This window comes from Plasmodium knowlesi (genome assembly GCF_000006355.2).
Source record: "Plasmodium knowlesi strain H genome assembly, chromosome: 9".
In the NCBI taxonomy this organism is placed as follows: Eukaryota; Apicomplexa; class Aconoidasida; order Haemosporida; family Plasmodiidae; genus Plasmodium; species Plasmodium knowlesi.
In genome coordinates, this window is record NC_011910.2 from 572,849 (window position 1) to 591,726 (window position 18,878).

At 39.4% G+C, this 18,878-nt stretch overlaps 4 protein-coding genes across 4 annotated transcripts in view; 2 read left to right on the top strand and 2 right to left on the bottom strand.

Annotated features, from left to right (window-relative positions):
• Positions 1 to 743: 743 nt before the first annotated feature.
• PKNH_0913100 (AP2 domain transcription factor, putative) lies at positions 744 to 1,896 on the top strand (the record flags this gene model as incomplete). The annotated part of the gene is made up of 4 exons (XM_002259118.1): positions 744 to 1,051; positions 1,203 to 1,419; positions 1,583 to 1,631; positions 1,751 to 1,896. 4 exons carry the CDS (start codon positions 744 to 746, stop codon positions 1,894 to 1,896), a joined length of 720 nt encoding a protein of 239 aa, XP_002259154.1.
• Positions 1,897 to 2,461: 565 nt separating this feature from the next.
• Positions 2,462 to 3,465, bottom strand: PKNH_0913200 (peptidylprolyl isomerase precursor, putative; the record flags this gene model as incomplete). Its single annotated transcript, XM_002259119.1, has 3 exons — positions 2,462 to 2,953; positions 3,279 to 3,356; positions 3,454 to 3,465. 3 exons carry the CDS (start codon positions 3,463 to 3,465, stop codon positions 2,462 to 2,464), a joined length of 582 nt encoding a protein of 193 aa, XP_002259155.1.
• Positions 3,466 to 4,582: 1,117 nt separating this feature from the next.
• Positions 4,583 to 6,028, bottom strand: PKNH_0913300 (rhomboid protease ROM9, putative; the record flags this gene model as incomplete). Its single annotated transcript, XM_002259120.2, has 3 exons — positions 4,583 to 4,662; positions 4,756 to 4,825; positions 4,955 to 6,028. 3 exons carry the CDS (start codon positions 6,026 to 6,028, stop codon positions 4,583 to 4,585), a joined length of 1,224 nt encoding a protein of 407 aa, XP_002259156.2.
• A 9,351-nt stretch (positions 6,029 to 15,379) lies between these two features.
• The window catches only part of PKNH_0913400 (SICAvar, type I), a gene marked incomplete at both ends in the record, with an annotated part of 24,701 nt that continues 21,202 nt past the window's right edge, over positions 15,380 to 18,878 (top strand). Inside the window, 2 exons of the mRNA XM_039114044.1 lie at positions 15,380 to 15,487; positions 15,589 to 16,426. Coding sequence (XP_038969673.1) covers positions 15,380 to 15,487; positions 15,589 to 16,426 — 946 coding nt within the window. The remainder of the gene's footprint in view (positions 15,488 to 15,588; positions 16,427 to 18,878) is intronic.

An 18,878-nucleotide genomic window follows, 5' to 3' on the forward strand; every position in this document is an offset into this window, starting at 1 on the left:
CGCAAGTGAGAAAAAAAAAAAAAAGAAAAAGTTCGCGTAGATCTTCTCTCATCTAAGGTGATGTGTCATATTCGTATTGCCTCCTCCTATAGACCTACATGGTAGGGTGTGCACGACGGGATGTTTCTCCCAAAGGATTGTAAACAGGAGGAATTTTACACAACAAGAAATGGGGAATATTTTACTCTAAGGCACCTACAACAACCGAAACCAAGTGTGTGGTCCCTTCTAACCCTCTATACATAACTTTTTATTTAGGAATGATATAAGGTGCATGCTGCCCCCGAAAAAATCCTTCGCATCATACACAGAGCCACGCGATGGCGCCTTTTCGTTGCACACGAAAAAAAAAAATTACATTCCATTGCTTATCTTGTTAAAATGCCCCTTCGAATTGTTCAAGAAGAAAAATTGAACTAGCCGTTCTGAGATTATTACTTCACTATTGCGTGTTGAAGAAAAAATTTACACTACATGAAGTTGCTTCTTTTTTTTTTTTTTTTTTTTTTTTTTGAACAATTCGAAGGGGCATCTTAGCAAGATAAGCAATGGAATGTAATTTCTTTCTTTTTTCCCTTTCACTGCGCTTATTAAAATTTTAGCCCAACACCTCAGAGAAGTGTACTCCCCTCTTCTGCATCACCAATGGGGTTCGTGGCAAACAGTAGATAGGGCAACGCATTCATTTCTCTCCCTGGGATAACTCCCCCCCTGTGCGCGCATAAACACATGTATACGAAGATATGAATCCATACACACACCTATGGACCGCGCGCTTAAATGTATGGAAAGTGGGAAACACTCCGCTACTGCGGAGAATCCCTCACCTGCGGCTAAAGAAATGCTTGCATGTAAGCCCTCTATGTAGAGATAGGAAGAGTTCACTGTGCCTCACGCAAACTGGTAAAAATTCACTCCTCCGTAAATCGGGGGCAAACGACGCGACCCCTGGTAGTACGGTGACACCCCAAGCAAATGAACAGGCCAACTTTATGCAATATGTTTTTAAGTGGGGAATAGGAAACAAGTTTCGCTCTGATCCAGAGAACAGGTTCGACCCCTATGTAAAGGGTGGAAAAAAATACCGGCAGAAGCACACATTTCTGCTGGGACTGGCACCTTATTAAGAAATGGTAGGGTGCGGACCATCCATGAGTACACAAGTCCATCATCGCTCACCCTGTATGCTTCCCCCAATTTAGGTTCCACCCCGTGCACCTTAGTCGTGCGAAAGAAGTTACCATCAGGAAAGACTACTTCGATTCAGTCAATGAAAATATAAAGTACGAAGAACTCAATGAGCAGTGGGAAGTGTTCTGGTTTGAAAATAACAAACTGAATGCTAAGCCCTTCCCCATTAAGAAGTACGGGATAGAATCAGCCAAGAGGGAAGCTATCAAATTTTTCGAACATTTAAAGGTAAAAAATGGAAAGATATTTTTTTCTTATTTCTTACATTACCCCCGCATTGTTAATTGTTTTACATACGTGAGGTCATTAATTGGACACCTTTTTTTTTTCTTCCTCCACGATTTCCCAAACACTCCTCCATGTGCGCATTTATTTTATTTACCCCGTTTAGGAAAACAACCGCATTAATGTCAGGCCCCATTACGAATCTGGCGTGGAAGGTAAGCGCAGCTCCTCTTTATCGTTTAAGGGGCCTTCCAATGACCATGAGCTTTGAACTACGCATGTTCTTTATTCCCCTTATGCTTACTCATTTACGTCCACTCCTCCCCACGCGCAGGGGTCCATTACGATGTCGTAACAAACTGCTGGGTTGCATTCTACCGACAGAGGAACTTTCCTGTGTGCAGGTCCTTTTCAGCCGAGTACCATGGGTTCGAAACGGCAAAGAAATTAGCCATAGAGAGGGTTAAGAAGGGCAAATAGTGACCGACTGAAGGTATTACATTGACCATCTGGCTCCTTCGTCCTAGGAGAGGAAGAAACCACCTCAGAATTGCACTAGTTAGAAAATATTGTGTATCCGGTGGATACCATACTTTGGAATAACGTCCATTTCGTTTTCCCGTGCGCACGCTGAATTCCTTTCCCCATCTTTTTGAACAAGGAAAAAAGGACCTAGGCATATGGGCATGGGGATAATATATGAAGGCGCTTAAGGGAACACGATAATAACATCCTCCCTTCTGCTCCCACTTCGCATGAAGTCCCTGCAGCACAACAGCGTACGCATACTACCGTTTGTAATTATTTTTTTTCATTCGTCTTTTTCCCTTTTTATATACTTAAATAGCATCATTAACTTCTTCTCATTGTTTTTCCTTCCCCCTTTCGTTTTTTTTATGTATCCTTTTAAAGTTATATTTAAAAGAAAAAAAAAAAAGGAAAGAAAAGGGGGGAATAATCCATAAAGCGGCTATAGCGCCACAGCTTACACGTAAAAATCGCACACAGGCAAAAGTCGCTAAACGTTATGTATGCACGGTGTATCTCACAACACACCAGATTTTGTTACTAGGACACGTTTTACGGGAGCCCCCGAATCTGTGCCCACCGCTTCAATCTGGACCAATTTGTCTAATCCATCAATTACTTCCCCAAAGACAACGTGTCTTCCGTCTAGCCAAGGGGTGGGAGTAAATAAAATAAAAAACTGACTTCCATTGGTATTTTTCCCTGCATTCGCCATGGAAAGCATTCCCCGCTTCGTATGCTTTAATATGAAATTCTCGTCCTGGAATTTCTCTCCATAAATGCTCATACCACCCATTCCGTTGAAGTGTGTTATGTCACCACCTTGTGCCATAAAATTTGGAATTATGCGATGAAAAATTGAATTCGTGTAGTTTAACATTTTACCATTCACTACTGTTCCTTTGCATATGCTGACGAAATTTTCCACGGTTTTGGGAGCTACTTTTCCGTACAGCCCGAATGTTATTCTCCCGATTGGCTTGTTATTTATGCTTATGTCGAAATATGTCTGCAAGGAAAAAAAAAAAAAAAAAAAAAAAAAAAAAAATATGAACAAATTGGGTAAAAGCGGAATAGCTAGCTGAAAATTGTATGCAGATAGGCTAAATGGTACAGTTGTTAAAGAAAAAAAATATATGAACGGTTCATGCAAATGTGGAGTGTATGACAAAAATATAGGGGGACGCGTCGAGAAAAGGCGAGGATGCCCAAAGGGACTGTTGTGTTCCCACAGTACCATGTCCCCTAATGAAGTATAACCAGACGATAAGGCATAACGCCATTGGAAGGATGCGTGCCACTGTTCTCCCACATGCACACACTCCTGTTCTTACCTTGTGAGTGATTTCATGGTTCTCCGCCTTAATGCAACTCCTTTGGAGTAAAACAAATATGGCCAAAACGATCGTGAACTAAGAGAGGAAAATAAAAATGCATTTTGAAGTAAACACAAGTAGGTACAAATTAGTACTCACTCTTTACTCATTTCTACTCTTCTTTTTGACTCACCAGTTTGTTCATTTTGGACGAGGGTAGTTTTTACTTTTCCTTTATATAATGATATGATTAGCTTACTGCCTGACGAACTTTATAGTGATTACTTAGGATTCAGTAAAATTTCACTGAAATTAATTTTCCCGATTTACAAAAAAAGAAAAATAGAAAGAAGTTCAACCTCTTGCATTAAACTACACATATATATATATTTTTTTTTTTACTTTTTTTAAGGGGCACACATATGTTCGCTTCCTTAATTTTCCCAATTTTTAGAAGGCCTTGTTCAAGCCACAAACCGCTGAAGGGGCAAATGCTGTGAATGGCGGTTCACTTTTCAGGTGGCCCATACATTTGGGGGTACGATAACAAAATATATGTGCTAGGTGTGCCACTTTTTTTTTCTGTTTATTTATTTTTTTTTTTCCTTTTTCATAACGTGCCAAAAAAGAAAAAATAAATAAAATAAGTAAACAGAAAAAAGATACAACAAAATATACAGTAAAATAAGAGGTGCTTTTCCAACGGGGCTGCTCTTCCAAAGAAGAAAAACTCCTCCTTTTGCATAATTTCGTTTTGCAGATGAATCCTTTAGGAACACATTGATGAAAGGGGCTAAACCCTGTTTGTCAAGTCCCAAATGCGGGGCATACAAAGAAAAAAAATGAAAAAAAATGAAAAAAAATGAAAAAAAATGAAAAAAAATGAAAAGAAAAAAAATGGGCAACCCCACATGACGTTATATGAATAGGACGAAGTGGGGGAAACAAGATCTCCTCCTATGAAGAAGAAGGAAAAAGAAAAAAAAAAAAAAAGGAAAAAAATTTCCCAAAGGGGGCAGGGGTGGAGGAGGAGAACTTGTTTCCCCCCTTCCAGGAAACATATACTTTGTGTCTCCCCTCTCCGTTTTGGGATACCAACAGTAATCTATTAGAGGGGAAGAGAAACTCCCCATGTGGGTGAGATATGCGTGTGGTTCGAGTAGGTATACTCCAGGCAAAAACCCAGCATAAGACCACTTGTGTTATATGTACACTTGGCGCAACACATGGGCGAAGGCGAAGACCGGGAACGGCTATCTTCTATGCTTGTTTTTCTTTCTGAGACGCGCTGCACGTTGTATCACCTGCACATCACCACGTGGTTACATGACTACTCTCCCCTTAACGTAAAAATAATAGTAAAGCATTCCCAGGAACATCCCCGTGAGGTGTGCCATATGACCTGTAGGGAGGAAGAGAAGGAATGAAGGTGAGAATGAACAATGACATGGATGCAATGTATAATGCGCACACATTCCCCGATGTGAAGCCAAACCTGTGTTGTCCTTCTTGTCCGTCAGTACGCAGTAGACCTCGTTTGCACAGTACAGGGACGTGAATAGGGCCTGCGGCGAAAAAAAAAAAAAAAAAGGGCCAAGAATGTGTAGGAAAGGAGGAAGAAAAAGGAAAAGAGGAAATGGGAAGCAAAATCAGTTAAGGCACGGTAGCACTGGTTTGGCTACGCCAGAACCTACCAGGGGAAGTGCTAGAACCCCATAAAGGTAAATATTGTTCTTGGGAAACATGAGGGTGTACGTCGTAAGGATGGAGCTGATGCTACCGCTGGCCCCCAGGACATAAACATTCCCATAGGAAGAGGAGCGCCCATTTTTATGGTAACAAATCTGTATATACGATGATATCATCCCACTGATAAAATATGTTAGAAAGAAATTCCTCGAATTAATAATCATCTCGAAAGACCTCCCAATGTAGAACAATGAAATGGTGTTCAGTAGAAGAGACTGCACAGTGTTGTGACTGATGAGGTTGGTTATGAGTGTGTATAATTTCCTCTCCCTGAGCTGTTGGGCTCCACAACAGAAGTGGTTATACATAAATTCAGTGGTTAGGAAGTTGAACAACCCAAAGGAGGAAGAAGAACGGGACGACGCATTGTTAACCCCGAAGGGGGAATAGACATTTGAACTGGGATAGTAAAAACCTCCGGGCATCGAAACATAGTTGTAAGAATCCCCAGGTTTTGCACTCATCCAAAGAAGAAAAACCAAAAGGTGCAATGACATCAATGTGTACGTCACAGGTGCTTTCCTATAGTGGTGATGAATGACATTTCTGTAATATGGTATATTTGCGCTTCGACAGACATGCTTCAAGTTTTGTAAGAATAATTTTCCTTCAAAGGAAATTTTATGTAGGACAGTTTTTACGTATCGTCCATCAGAAGCTACATTTCTCATGAACATCCCCTTCAAGAAGTATGGGACAACTCTTTTTCTAATTTTCGTTTTTTCGTCTTTCCAAATGGATAAGGTGTCCTGATATTTCATTCTTACCTCCTCATACTTGATACGCAATTCTTCAAAAGTTCTTTTTACCATTTTCTCTACGTTCTTTTCTTTCTTTCGAGCATATTCCATCGTTATAGTGTTCCATTTGGGGAACATATCACGAAAGTGAATACCCCGCATAGTGCCAAAAAGGGATGGTCTCTTTCTTTTCTCCTGAATGGGTTGCTTATGGGAATATCTGGAGAAGCCCCGAGCCGCATGGCCGCACTGGGCCAAGTGCTTCTCCACCTTTTTCATGTACATGAAGGGGGGAGGGGATGGCGAAGGCGAATTCCTAGCTATGCTATATTTTAAGCCACGTCATATCCCACCTTTTGTGGGGATCATTATCGCGGTGGGGGGGGGTCATCATATGATGAAGGGTCCATGTTGAATCATGCGAACTCGGATGTGATCGCGCATTTATTTTAAATGGTGAAGCCATGCATCCAGGAGAAGTACTGCACACGTGCGTACTGCTTCTTGTGACTACTTTGTGGCAGTTCCGATTTTCGGGGGGAACGAAGTGGGACAATTTTTTTTTCCCCCCTCTGTATTGTTCTTCTGTGACGCCCCCTTTAGTGAGGAGATACTTTTTGTTATTTTACTATTTTTTTTTTTTTTTTACTTTTTTTAATTTCTCATATATTCATTTATTTATTTTTCTTTTTTTTTTTTCTGATTTGCCCCCCCTCCCACACGTACCTATGTATTTTCCTTTTTTTTAAGGCAGCTAACGAATAGTGCGTTCCGAGAATCCTTTACCTGTGAGGTGCAGACTTGACTGTTCTATTCTCTTACACTGCAATGATCCTTTACGAAGAGGGGTAAGGCGTGATTCACTCTCATCGCGCACGTACGCATGCGGAAAATAGAAGGAAGAACACAGTAGTCTACCCTTCAGGAAACATGTTTATTGTAAATGCTCATTAGTGTACATAACCATAGGATAACGCAACCCCTCACGTGGTCTCCTGCATTTTCCCCATCGCCATGGCATTTGTTATTTACATACACACCGTTATTATTTTTTTAACTTTTCCTTTCGTCTCCGTTGAATACTATGATTTAGTTCAATTTAATTTTTCCCTTTTTTTTTTTCACCTTTTATCCATTGTTCCTATATTAGTAAACAAGTGCGAATAAACACACAAATCTAACTTTCCTTCTTTTTCTTTGTTTTCTCCCTTTGAACCTCATTTTTTTTTCCTTCTTTTTCCTCTTTTTTTTTTTTTTAATTCCTTCTTTCTTTTTTGGCAAAAACGAAAAAAAAAAAAAGAATATTTCCCTATGGAACATAATAGCAGGCCATATTTCTGTTCGTGGAACCCGAAATGATACATACAACCCTAAAAATGCGAAATCTTACACATATTCACCGTAAAAATATTATAAATCCCGCAACCTAAAAATGCGAAATCTTACACATACACACCGTAAAAATATTATAAATCCCGCAACCTAAAAATGCGAAATCTTACACATATACACCGTAAAATAATATATCCCGCAACCTAAATACGAAATCTTACACATATACACCGTAAAATATTATAAATCCCGCAACCTAAATGCGAAATCTTACATATACAACGTAAAATATTATAAATCCCGCAACCTAAAAATGCGAAATCTTACACATACACCGTAAAATATTAAATCCCGCAACCTACAAATACGAAATCATACACATATACACCGTAAAATATTATAAATCTCGCAACCTAAAAATACGAAATCATACACATATACACCGTAAAATATAAAATCCCGCAAACCTAAGTACAAAATCCTACACATATACACCGTAAAAATATTAAATCCCGCAACCTAAAAACGCGAAGTCTTATACACATGTACACCGTAAAATATTATAAATCCCGCAACCTAAAAATGCGAAATCTTACACATGTACACCGTAAAAATATTATAAATCCCGCAAAACTAAATGCGAAATCTTACACATATACACCGTAAAATATTATAAATCCCGCAACCTAAATGCGAAATCTTACATATACAACGTAAAATATTATAAATCCCGCAACCTAAAAATGCGAAATCTTACACATACACCGTAAAATATTAAATCCCGCAACCTACAAATACGAAATCATACACATATACACCGTAAAATATTATAAATCTCGCAACCTAAAAATACGAAATCATACACATATACACCGTAAAATATAAAATCCCGCAAACCTAAGTACAAAATCTTACACATACACACCGTAAAAATATTAAATCCCGCAAACCTAAGTACAAAATCTTACACATACACACCGTAAAAATATTAAATCCCGCAACCTAAAAACGCGAAGTCTTATACACATGTACACCGTAAAATATTATAAATCCCGCAACCTAAAAATGCGAAATCTTACACATGTACACCGTAAAAATATTATAAATCCCGCAAAACTAAATGCGAAATCTTACACATATTCACCGTAAAAATATTATAAATCCCGCAACCTAAAAATGCGAAATCTTACACATACACACCGTAAAAATATTATAAATCCCGCAACCTAAAAATGCGAAATCTTACACATATACACCGTAAAATAATATATCCCGCAACCTAAATACGAAATCTTACACATATACACCGTAAAATATTATAAATCCCGCAACCTAAATGCGAAATCTTACATATACAACGTAAAATATTATAAATCCCGCAACCTAAAAATGCGAAATCTTACACATACACCGTAAAATATTAAATCCCGCAACCTACAAATACGAAATCATACACATATACACCGTAAAATATTATAAATCTCGCAACCTAAAAATACGAAATCATACACATATACACCGTAAAATATAAAATCCCGCAAACCTAAGTACAAAATCTTACACATACACACCGTAAAAATATTAAATCCCGCAAACCTAAGTACAAAATCTTACACATACACACCGTAAAAATATTAAATCCCGCAACCTAAAAACGCGAAGTCTTATACACATGTACACCGTAAAATATTATAAATCCCGCAACCTAAAAATGCGAAATCTTACACATGTACACCGTAAAAATATTATAAATCCCGCAAAACTAAATGCGAAATCTTACACATATTCACCGTAAAAATATTATAAATCCCGCAACCTAAAAATGCGAAATCTTACACATACACACCGTAAAAATATTATAAATCCCGCAACCTAAAAATGCGAAATCTTACACATATACACCGTAAAATAATATATCCCGCAACCTAAATACGAAATCTTACACATATACACCGTAAAATATTATAAATCCCGCAACCTAAATGCGAAATCTTACATATACAACGTAAAATATTATAAATCCCGCAACCTAAAAATGCGAAATCTTACACATACACCGTAAAATATTAAATCCCGCAACCTACAAATACGAAATCATACACATATACACCGTAAAATATTATAAATCTCGCAACCTAAAAATACGAAATCATACACATATACACCGTAAAATATTAAATCCCGAGACAACGTTAAATATTAAATCCTGCAACCTAAAAATGCGAAATCTTACACATATACACCGTAAAATATTAAATCCTGCAGCCTAAATGCAAAATCGTACACATGCACCGTAAAATATTAAATCCCGCAACCTAAATACGAAATCTTACACATATACACCGTAAAATATTATAAATCCCGCAACCTAAAAATGCGAAATCCTACACATGTACACCGTAAAATATTAAATCCCGCAACCTAAGTGCGAAATCTTACACATGCACCGTAAAACATTAAATCTCGCAATCACCGTAAAATATTATAAATCCCGCAAACTAAATGCGAAATCTTACACATGTACCCTAAGAAATGCTAAATTTTACATAGAATATGTACCCTGAATCCTGTGCACCCTGAATGTGAAATCCTGAACCCGCAGAGCGACACCCGTATTCTAAAATCTTAAACATAATACCTGAAAATCGACCTTTATTAAACTGAATTTGAGCACCCCAACACGAAACTAGACCTCTATACCATGAAACCTAAGTCCTATACCCAGGAACGTTAGTTCTATACCCAGGAACCTTATTCTAACACCCTTAAAACCTTACTCCTGTACCTTTAAAACCTTACTCCTGTACCCTTAAAACCTTAATCCCATACCCTAAAAACCTTACTCCTATACGCGAAAACCTTATTCCTATACCCTGAAACCTTACACTTATACCCTAAAACCTTATTCCTATATCTTGGAAACTTTACTCCTATACCCTGGAACCTTATTCCAATACCCCTAAATCCTTACTCCTATACCCTAAAACCGTACTCATATACCCTAAAACCTTATTCCAATACCCTTAAAACCTTATTCCAATAGCCTGAAACCTCATTCCTACAACCCTACAACCTTCATTCCAACACCCCGTACGACTTTATTCTAACACCCTTACCACCTTATTCTGACACCCCCCCAACCTTATTCTAACACCCCTACCACCTTATTCTAATACCCTGCAACTTTCTTCTTATACCCGGAATCTAAGTTCTTACACCCCGGCAACCCGATTCCTAAACCCGAAATCTAAGTTCTTACACGCTGACCCCTTTGTCCTAAACCCTGAATTTAAGTTCTAACACCCTGACACCTTCTTCCTAAACCCGGAATCTTAATTTTGACACCCTTACCACCTTATTCTAACACCCTTACCACCTTATTCTAACACCCTTACCAACTTATTCTAACACCCTTACAACCTTCATCCTATACACGCAATATCATTCCAATACCCTGACAACCTTCATTCCGACACCCCAAACAACCTTCATTCCAACACCCCAGCAACCACACTCTAACACCCAGAATCCGAATTCTGACAACCCGAAAACCTTCTTCCTATATCCGGAATCTGAACCGTAAACCATGAAAATCTAAAATCTGGATCATGAACCCCTCAACTGCAAACCCGGAGAACTTTGAAATCACTGAAAACCCTAAGAACTCGAAACCCTTAAAACCCTTAAAACCCTAAATTTTGGGAAAAACTCCTTTTTTTTTTTTTTAATTGTACATACTCCTCTACGCTATGGTGTAGATGTTACGAGTACAAATAGTTTGCATATATATATGTGTAGGTCTGTGTGTAGGTCTTGGTGAGGGTCGGACAAGGAAGATGGGGCAAGGGTGTAGGTGTTTGTGATGGTCAAGGGGGGGGGAGATGGGGCAAGGGTGTAGGTCTTGGTGAGGGTCAAAGGGGGGGAGATGGGGCAAGGGTGTAGGTCTTGGTGAGGGTCAAGGAGATGGGGCAAGGGGGAGTGGGACAGGGGGAGTGTGACAAGGGAAGTCGGACAGGGGGAGTGTGACAAGGGAAGTCGGACAGGGGGAGTCGGACAAGGGGAGTCGGACAGGGGGAGTGGGGCCAAGGGTGGATGGGCCAAGGGGAGTGGGCCAAGGGGGAGATCGACAAGGGATATGGGCCAAGGGGGAAATGGCCAAGGGGAGATGGCCAATGGTGGATGGCCAATGGTGGATGGCCAATGGTGGATGGCCAATGGTGGATGGCCAAGGGGGAAATGGCCAAGGGGAGATGGGCCAAGGGGGAGATGGGCCAAGGGGGAGATGGGCCAAGGGGGAGATGGGCCAAGGGAATGGGCCAGGGGAGTGGGACAAGGGAAATGGGCCAAGGGTGAATGAAGTGCCTTACTGGAAATGTATTATTATAGTGTATTAGGGGAAAATTTCACATTTATTGTCGTTTTTTCAATAGGTTCGAAAGAAATAAGTATATATGTTTTGTACTTGTATCAATTTAAAGTAATTTTTTTTACAATTTTCATTTTTTTAAAAGTGGGGGGAGAGGGAGGGGTAAGGAAAGAAGGTTCTTAGGGACAAGGAAAGAAGGTTTCTTAGGGACAAGGAAAGAAGGTTTCTTAGGGACAAGGAAAGAAGGTTTCTTAGGGACAAGGAAAGAAGGATTTTAAAGGGAAGGAAAGAAGGATTTTAAAGGGAAGAAAAGGAAGGTTTAAAAGGGGAAGAAAAGAAGGAAAGGTTCTTTTCTAGGTTATTAGAACAACAATGTGGCCTGGTACTTTAGCCACCCTAAGGGGGGGGAAGGAAAGAAGGTTCTTAGGGACAAGGAAAGAAGATTTCTCGAAGGAACTGAAGTAAGAAGGTTTAAAGGGGAAGAAGAAGAAGGTTTTTTCCTCGGTTATTAGAATAACAATGTGGCCTGGTGTTTAGCCACCTATAGAGGAAGAGAAAGAATCTTTTCTTTTTTTTTATGCGTGTTTTAAGGAGGGAAGGAAAAGAAGAAAGAAGGTTTTCAAAGGAGGGAAGAAAAAGAAGTTTCTTTCCTCGGTTATTAGAACAATAATATATGGCCTGGTTTTTTAGCCACCTTTAGAGGGGGAGAAAAAGAATCTTTTCCTTCTTTTCTATAGGTATTTTAAAGGGGGAAAACAAACAGGGTTTTACAGGTAAGGAAAGAAGGTTTTCAAAGGAGGAGAAAAAAAAGAAGGTTTCTTAAAGGGGGGAAGAAAAAGAAGGTTTCTTAAAGGAGGAAAAGAAGAAGAAGGTTCTTTTTCCTCGGTTATTAGAACAATAACATATGGCCTGGTACTTAACTCCCTGAGGGAAGAAAAAAAAGGTTTTCAAAGGGAAGAAGAAGGTTTTAAAGGGGGAAAAGAAGAAAGAAGGTTTCTTAAAGGAGGAAGAAAAAGAAGGTTTTAAAGGGAAGAAAAAGAAGGTTTTCTTTTTCCTCGATTTTTTTAGAACAACAATATATGGCCTGGTGTTTTAGTCACCTTTAGGGGGGGAGAAAAAGAATCTTTTCTTTTTTTTTTTTTACGTGTTTTAAAGGGAAGAGGAAGAAGAAAGAAGGTTGTTAAAAAAGAAGAAGGAAGATTTTTAAGGGGAAGAAAAGAAAGAAGGTTTTCAAAGGGAAGGGAAAGAAGAAAGAAGGTTTTAAAGGAGGAAGAAAAAGAAGAAAGAAGGTTTAGAGCAGAAGAAAAGGAGGACTTAGAGGGGGGAAGATAAAGAAGGTTTTGAACGAGGAAGAAGAAGAAGGTTTTCAGAGGGAGAAAAGAAGAAAGAAGGTTTATTAAGGGGGGAAGGATAAAGAAGGTTCCTTAAAGGGGGAAAAGAAGGAAAGAAGGTTTTAAACGGAATAAAAGAAGGTTTAAGGGAGGAAGAAAAAAGAAGGTTTTCAAAGGAGGAAAAAGAAAAGTAGGTTTAAAGGGGGAAAAGAAGAAAAAAGGTTTTCAGAGTGAAGAGAAAGAAGGTTTGTTAAAGGGGGGAAAAGAAAAAGAAGGTTCCTTAAGGGGGGAAGAAAAAGGAGCTTTCTTAAAGGAGGGAAAAGAAGAAAGAAGGTTCCTTAAAGGGGGGAAGAAAAAGAGGGTTTAAGGGGGGGGAAGGAAAAAAGAAGGAAGGTTATAGAAGGGAGGAAGAAAAAGAAGGTTTCTTAAGGGTGAAGAAAAAGAAGGTTTCTTAAGGTAAGAGAAAGAAGGTTCATTAGAGGGAGGAAGAAAAAAGAAGGTTTCTCAAAGGAGGAAAAAGAAAGAAGGTTTTCGAAGGGGGAAGAAAAAGAAGGTTCTTTTTCCTCGTTTTTTTAGAACAATAGTGTGGCCTGACGTTTAATCACCTTAAGGGAAGATAAAGAAGGTTTCTTAAAGGAGGAAAGAAAAAGAAGGTTCTATAGGGGAGTAAAGAAGAAAGGAGGAGTTTTAAGGGGGAAAAGAAGAAAGAAGGTTTCTTAAAGGGGGAAGAAAAAGAAGGTTTCTTAAAGGAGGAATAAAAAGAGAGTTTCAGGGGGGGAAGAAAAAGAAGGTTAAAATTTTGTTTAAGGGAAGAAAAAGAAGGTTTCTTAAAGGAGGAAGAAGAAAGAAGGTTTCTTAAGGGGGAAAAGAAAAAGAAGGTTCTTTTTCCTCGATTTAGGGTTAGAACAATAATATATGGCCTGGTGTTTTAGCCACCTTTTTGGGGAAGAAAAAGAATCTTTTCTTTTTTTTTTTTACGTGTTTTAGAGGGAGGGAAAAAGAAGAAGGTTTTCAAAGGGAAAGAAGATTAAAGAAGGAAGGTTTTAAGGGAGGAAGAAAAAGAAGGTTTCTTAAGGGAAAGGAATAGAAAGTTTCTTAACGGAAGAAAAAGAAGGTTTCTTGAAGGAGGAAGAAGAAGAAGAAGAAATTTTAAAGGGTGAGAAGAAAGAAGGTTTCTTAGGGGAGGTAAGAAAAAGAAGGTTCTTTTTCCTCGGTTATTAGAACAATAGTGTGGCCTGCTGTTTTAGCGACCTGTAGGGGAGGAGAAAGAATCTTCTCTTTTTTTCTATAGGTGTTTAAAAGAAGAAAAAGGAAAAAGGTTTAAAGGAGGGGAAGGAAAGAAGTTTTAAGGTGGAGGAAAGTTTTTTTTAAGGAGGGAAAAGAAAGAAGGTTTCTTAACGGGGAAGAGAAAGAAGGTTTCTTAAGGGGTAAAGGAAAAGAAGAAAGAAGGTTTCTTAAAGGGGGGAAAAGAAAAAGAAGGTTTCTTAAAGGAGGGAAGGAAAGAAGGTTTTCCGAGGGGGAAGGAAAAAAGAAGGTTTCTTAAAGGAGGGAAAGTAAGGAGGAAGGTTCTTTTTCCTCGGTTTTTAGAACAATATTGTGGCCTGGTACATAACCACCTTAGGGGAAGAAAAAGGAGGTTCCTTAAGGGGGGTAAAGGAAAAGAAGGTTCTCAAAGGGGGAAAAAGAAAGAAGGTTTCTTAGAGGAGAAAGAAGGTTTATAGGTAAGAGAAAGAAGGTTTATAGGTAAGAGAAAGAAGGTTTCTTAAAGGGGGAAAGATAAAGAAGGTCCCTTAAAGAGGGAAAAGAAAGAAGGTTTCTTAACGGGGAAGAAAAAGAAGTTTTCTTAAGGGAGAGTAAGGAAAGAAAAAGAAGGTTTCTTAAGGGAGAGTAAGGAAAGAAAAAGAAGGTCTCTTGAGGGAGAGTAAAGAAAGAAAAAGAAGTTTTCTTAAGGGAGAGTAAGGAAAGAAAAAGAAGGTTTCTTAAGGGAGAGTAAGGAAAGAAAAAGAAGGTCTCTTGAGGGAGAGTAAAGAAAGAAAAAGAAGTTTTCTTAAGGGAGAGTAAGGAAAGAAAAAGAAGGTTTCTTAAGGGAGAGTAAGGAAAGAAAAAGAAGGTCTCTTGAGGGAGAGTAAAGAAAGAAAAAGAAGTTTTCTTAAGGAAAAAAAAAGAAGGTTTAAGGGGGGGAAGAAAAAGAAGGTTTCTTAAAGGGGGAAAAGAAGAAAGAAGGTTCAAGAGTAAAGAAGAACAGAAAAGGAAAAGAAGAAAATATATATATATATATATATATATATATATATATATATATGTATGTGCCGAATTGAAAGGATATATAGGAATATTTTTGCGCAAAGAAAAAAAAAAAAAAAAAGTGTGGGCGTGGAGTGGTGGAGGAGGAGAGGAGGAGGAGAAGGAAAGAATATGTATGTAATGGTTTTTTTTTTAATTCTTAATTGTACATATTATATATATATATGTATAATATATATATGTATATAATATATATATATAATAAATGTATAATATATATATATATATATATATATTTTAGTTTTATATATAATATATAGTATATAGTTTTTCTGTTGACGACGAAGATGCACAACCATGGCGTCATCAGCAGGCAGTGATCTTTTCAGGGCATGGTTGGATCAGGAGGTGAAGGCGGCACAGGGAGCGCAGGGTGCCACCGCCGCGGCAGCGAGTAGAATTACAGTAAGTAAATACATATATACGTATATATATATGTATATATATATATGTATATATGTATATATATATGTATATGTTTACTTCTCCCCTTTTTTCCTATATAGGATGCAATGAGGAAGAATTTGGAGGGGGAATGGAACAAATTGAAGACTTCCTTGGAGAAGTCGGGGTCAGCGGAAATATCTGGTCTGTGTGGGGACGTAGATGAACGTGTGCGGGTTGGGGGGGGTTCGGTGGTTGCAAGGAAGGAATATCTGAAGAATATATGCAAAGGAATTGCTGAAATAAGATATTTCATGAGTGGTGTCGAAACAAAGAGATACACGGGAATTATGGGTAGAGGAACTGACGAGGATGAGGATCCCGTTATTACGACCCTCGATGGTGCTAAAGCTTATCCTCGTTGTATTGTGGGCATGCTTGCGATGTCCGAACTGTACGGGGATCACTGCCATTTGGAAGAAATCATACAACACATATCACCTGAAGTGCAGAGGAAGTTAGGGGGCACACACCAAACTAGGGGGGCAAAGTTGGATGCCTGTGGGGACATTAAAACCGAAGATTTAAAGTTCGGCAGAACAGTTCTCCATAATGCAATCAAGGATTGGGTTAAGGGAGAGAGGGGAAAGGGAAAGAAGGATGGAGTTATGAGGGTGGGGTATGTGTGGGGGTGGCGGGACGAGGTATGTAGCCGCACAAGAAGGGATCAGCCGCATGTACAAGAACTGAGGAAGGAGAATGCACAACATATGACATCATTCTTAGGCGTAGGCAAAGTCAATGATAGAAAAGCAATAATGGACGAATTAATGAATGATAAGGAAATAATAACAGTCCAGGACATACAGAACGTATTGCAAGAATCTATGAGTAATGGTGGAACTGCGAACGTAGACACCATAATGAACAAAGTAGGGGAGAAAATCAAGAAAAATGAAGGTAAGTCTTAATAAAAAAATGTTAATGAAAGAATGTTCTAAAAAGAAAAAAAGTTAATAGAAGAATGTTCTAATTAGAAAGAAGTGCTAAAAAAAATGTTCTAAGAGAAAAATGTTTAAATGAAAGAATGCTCTAATGAAGAGGTTTCTGTTCTAAGGAAAGAGTCCAAGGAGGAAGAGGAAAAGGTTGTTTCAAGGAAAGGGAAAGAAGGAAAGGGAGTAAGAAGGAAAGAGAGTAAGAAGGAAGGGGAATGAAAGGAAGGGAATAAGAAAGAAAAGTGAATGTAATGACGGGAGGGAAAGACATGGAAAAGGGAAATGAATAAGAAGGAAAAGGAAAGAAAAAAAAAGGAAAAGGAATAGAAAGAAAAGGAATGAAAAGGAGAAGGAAAGAAATGAAAAGAGAAGGCAAGGAATAGAAAGAGAAGGAAAGGGGAAGGAAGGAAAGAGGAAGGGAAGGAAAGAGGAAGGGAAGGAAAGAGGAAGGGAAGGAAAGAGGAAGGGAAGGAAAGAGGAAGGGAAGGAAAGAGGAAGGGAAGGAAAGAGGAAGGGAAGGAAAGAGGAAGGGAAGGAAAGAGGAAGGGAAGGAAAGAGGAAGGGAAGGAAAGAGAAGGAGGTGGAAGGAATAAGAAGGAATAAAGGAAAGGGAAAGGGAAAGGGAAAGGGAAAGGGAAAGGGAAAGGGAAAGGGAAAGGGAAAGGGAAAGGGAAAGGGAAAGGGAAAGGGAAAGGGAAAGGGAAAGGGAAAGGGAAAGGGAAAGGGAAAGGGAAAGGGAAAGGGAAAGGGAAAGGGAAAGGGAAAGGGAAAGGGAAAGGGAAAGGGAAAGGGGAAAGGAAAGGTTTAGGGGAAGGAATGAAGGAAGGGGGAAAGGGACAGAAGGAAAAAGGAGGTAAGGAGAAAGAAGTAAGGAGAAGGAATGGAAAGGGAAGGAGAAGGAATGGAAAGGGAAAGGGAAAGGGAAGAAGGAAAGGAAAAGAGAAGGGGAAGGAAATGAGAAGGAAAGGAAAGGGAAGGAAAGGAAAGGGAAGGAGAAGGAATGGAAAGGGAAAGGGAAGAAGGAAAGGAAAAGAGAAGGGGAAGGAAATGAGAAGGAAAGGAAAGGAAAGGAAAGAGAAGGGAAGGAAAAGGGGGAAGGAATGAGTTTGTTGAGGGGGAAGGAAAGGAAAGGAAGTAAGGGGAAGGAAAGAAAGAGAAGGAACGAAGGAAAGGGAATGAGAAGGAAAGGGAATGAGAAGGGAAAGGGAATGAGAAGGGAAAGGGAATGAGAAGGAAAGGGAATGAATGAAGGAAAGAGAAAAGAAAAGGAATAAGACGGGAATGAAAGAGGAATGAATGAAGGAAGAGGAAGAAAGGGGAAGGGGAAAGAAGGAAAGGGAAAGAAGGAAAGGGAAAGAAGGAAAGGGAAAGAAGGAAAGGAAAGGAAAGGAAAGGAAAGGAAAGGAAAGGAAAGGAAAGGAAAGGAAAGGAAAGGAAAGGAAAGGAAAGGAAAGGAAAGGAAAGGAAAGGAAAGGAAAGGAAAGGAAAGGAAAGGAAAGGAAAGGAAAGGAAAGGAAAGGAAAGGAAAGGAAAGGAAAGGAAAGGAAAGGAAAGGAAAGGAAAGGAAAGGAAAGGAAAAGGGGAAGGAAGGAAAGGAAAGGAAAGGGAAAGAGAAGGAAAGGAATAGAAAGAGGAGGAAGGAGGAAAGGAAAGGGGAATAAGAAGAGAAGGGAAAGGGAAAGAAGGGAAAGGAAAGAAGGAAAGCGGAGGGGGGATGAAGAAAAAGGAAAGGAGCGCGAAGGAATGGGGAGGAATGAAGGAGGTGGAAGGGGAAGGAAGGAAAGAGGAGGAAAGGAAAGAGGAGGAAAGGAAAGAGGAAGGAATGAAGGAGGGGGAAGGAATGAAGGAGGGGGAAGGAATGAAGGAAAGGGAAGGAAAAGGAAGGAGACGGAAAAGGAAAGGGGAAGAAGGAAAGGGAAGGAATGAAGGAGGGGGAAGGAAAGAGAAGGGGAAGAAATGAAGGAGGGGGAAGGAATGAAGGAGGGGGAAGGAATGAAGGAGGGGGAAGGAATGAAGGAAAGTGAATGAGAAAGAGAAGGAATGAAGGAGGGGGAAGGAATGAGGAATAAGGATTGTACAGACTGGATGGTGGTAACTGGATGGTATGAACCGGATACTACACACTAACCGGATGGTAATAACCAGATGATAGTGTGTGGATGGTATGAAACGGATCGTAGGAGCCGGATGGTGGGAAGTGGATGGTGGGAAGTGGATGGTGGGAAGTGGATGGTGGGAAGTGGATGGTGGAGACTGGATGGTGGAGACTTGATGGTAGGAACTGGATGGTATGAACTGGATGGTATGAACCGGATGGTATGAACTGCATGGTGAAAACTGGATGGTGGAGACTGGATGGTGGAGACTGGATGGTGGAGACTGGATGGTGGAGACTGGATGGTGGAGACTGGATGGTG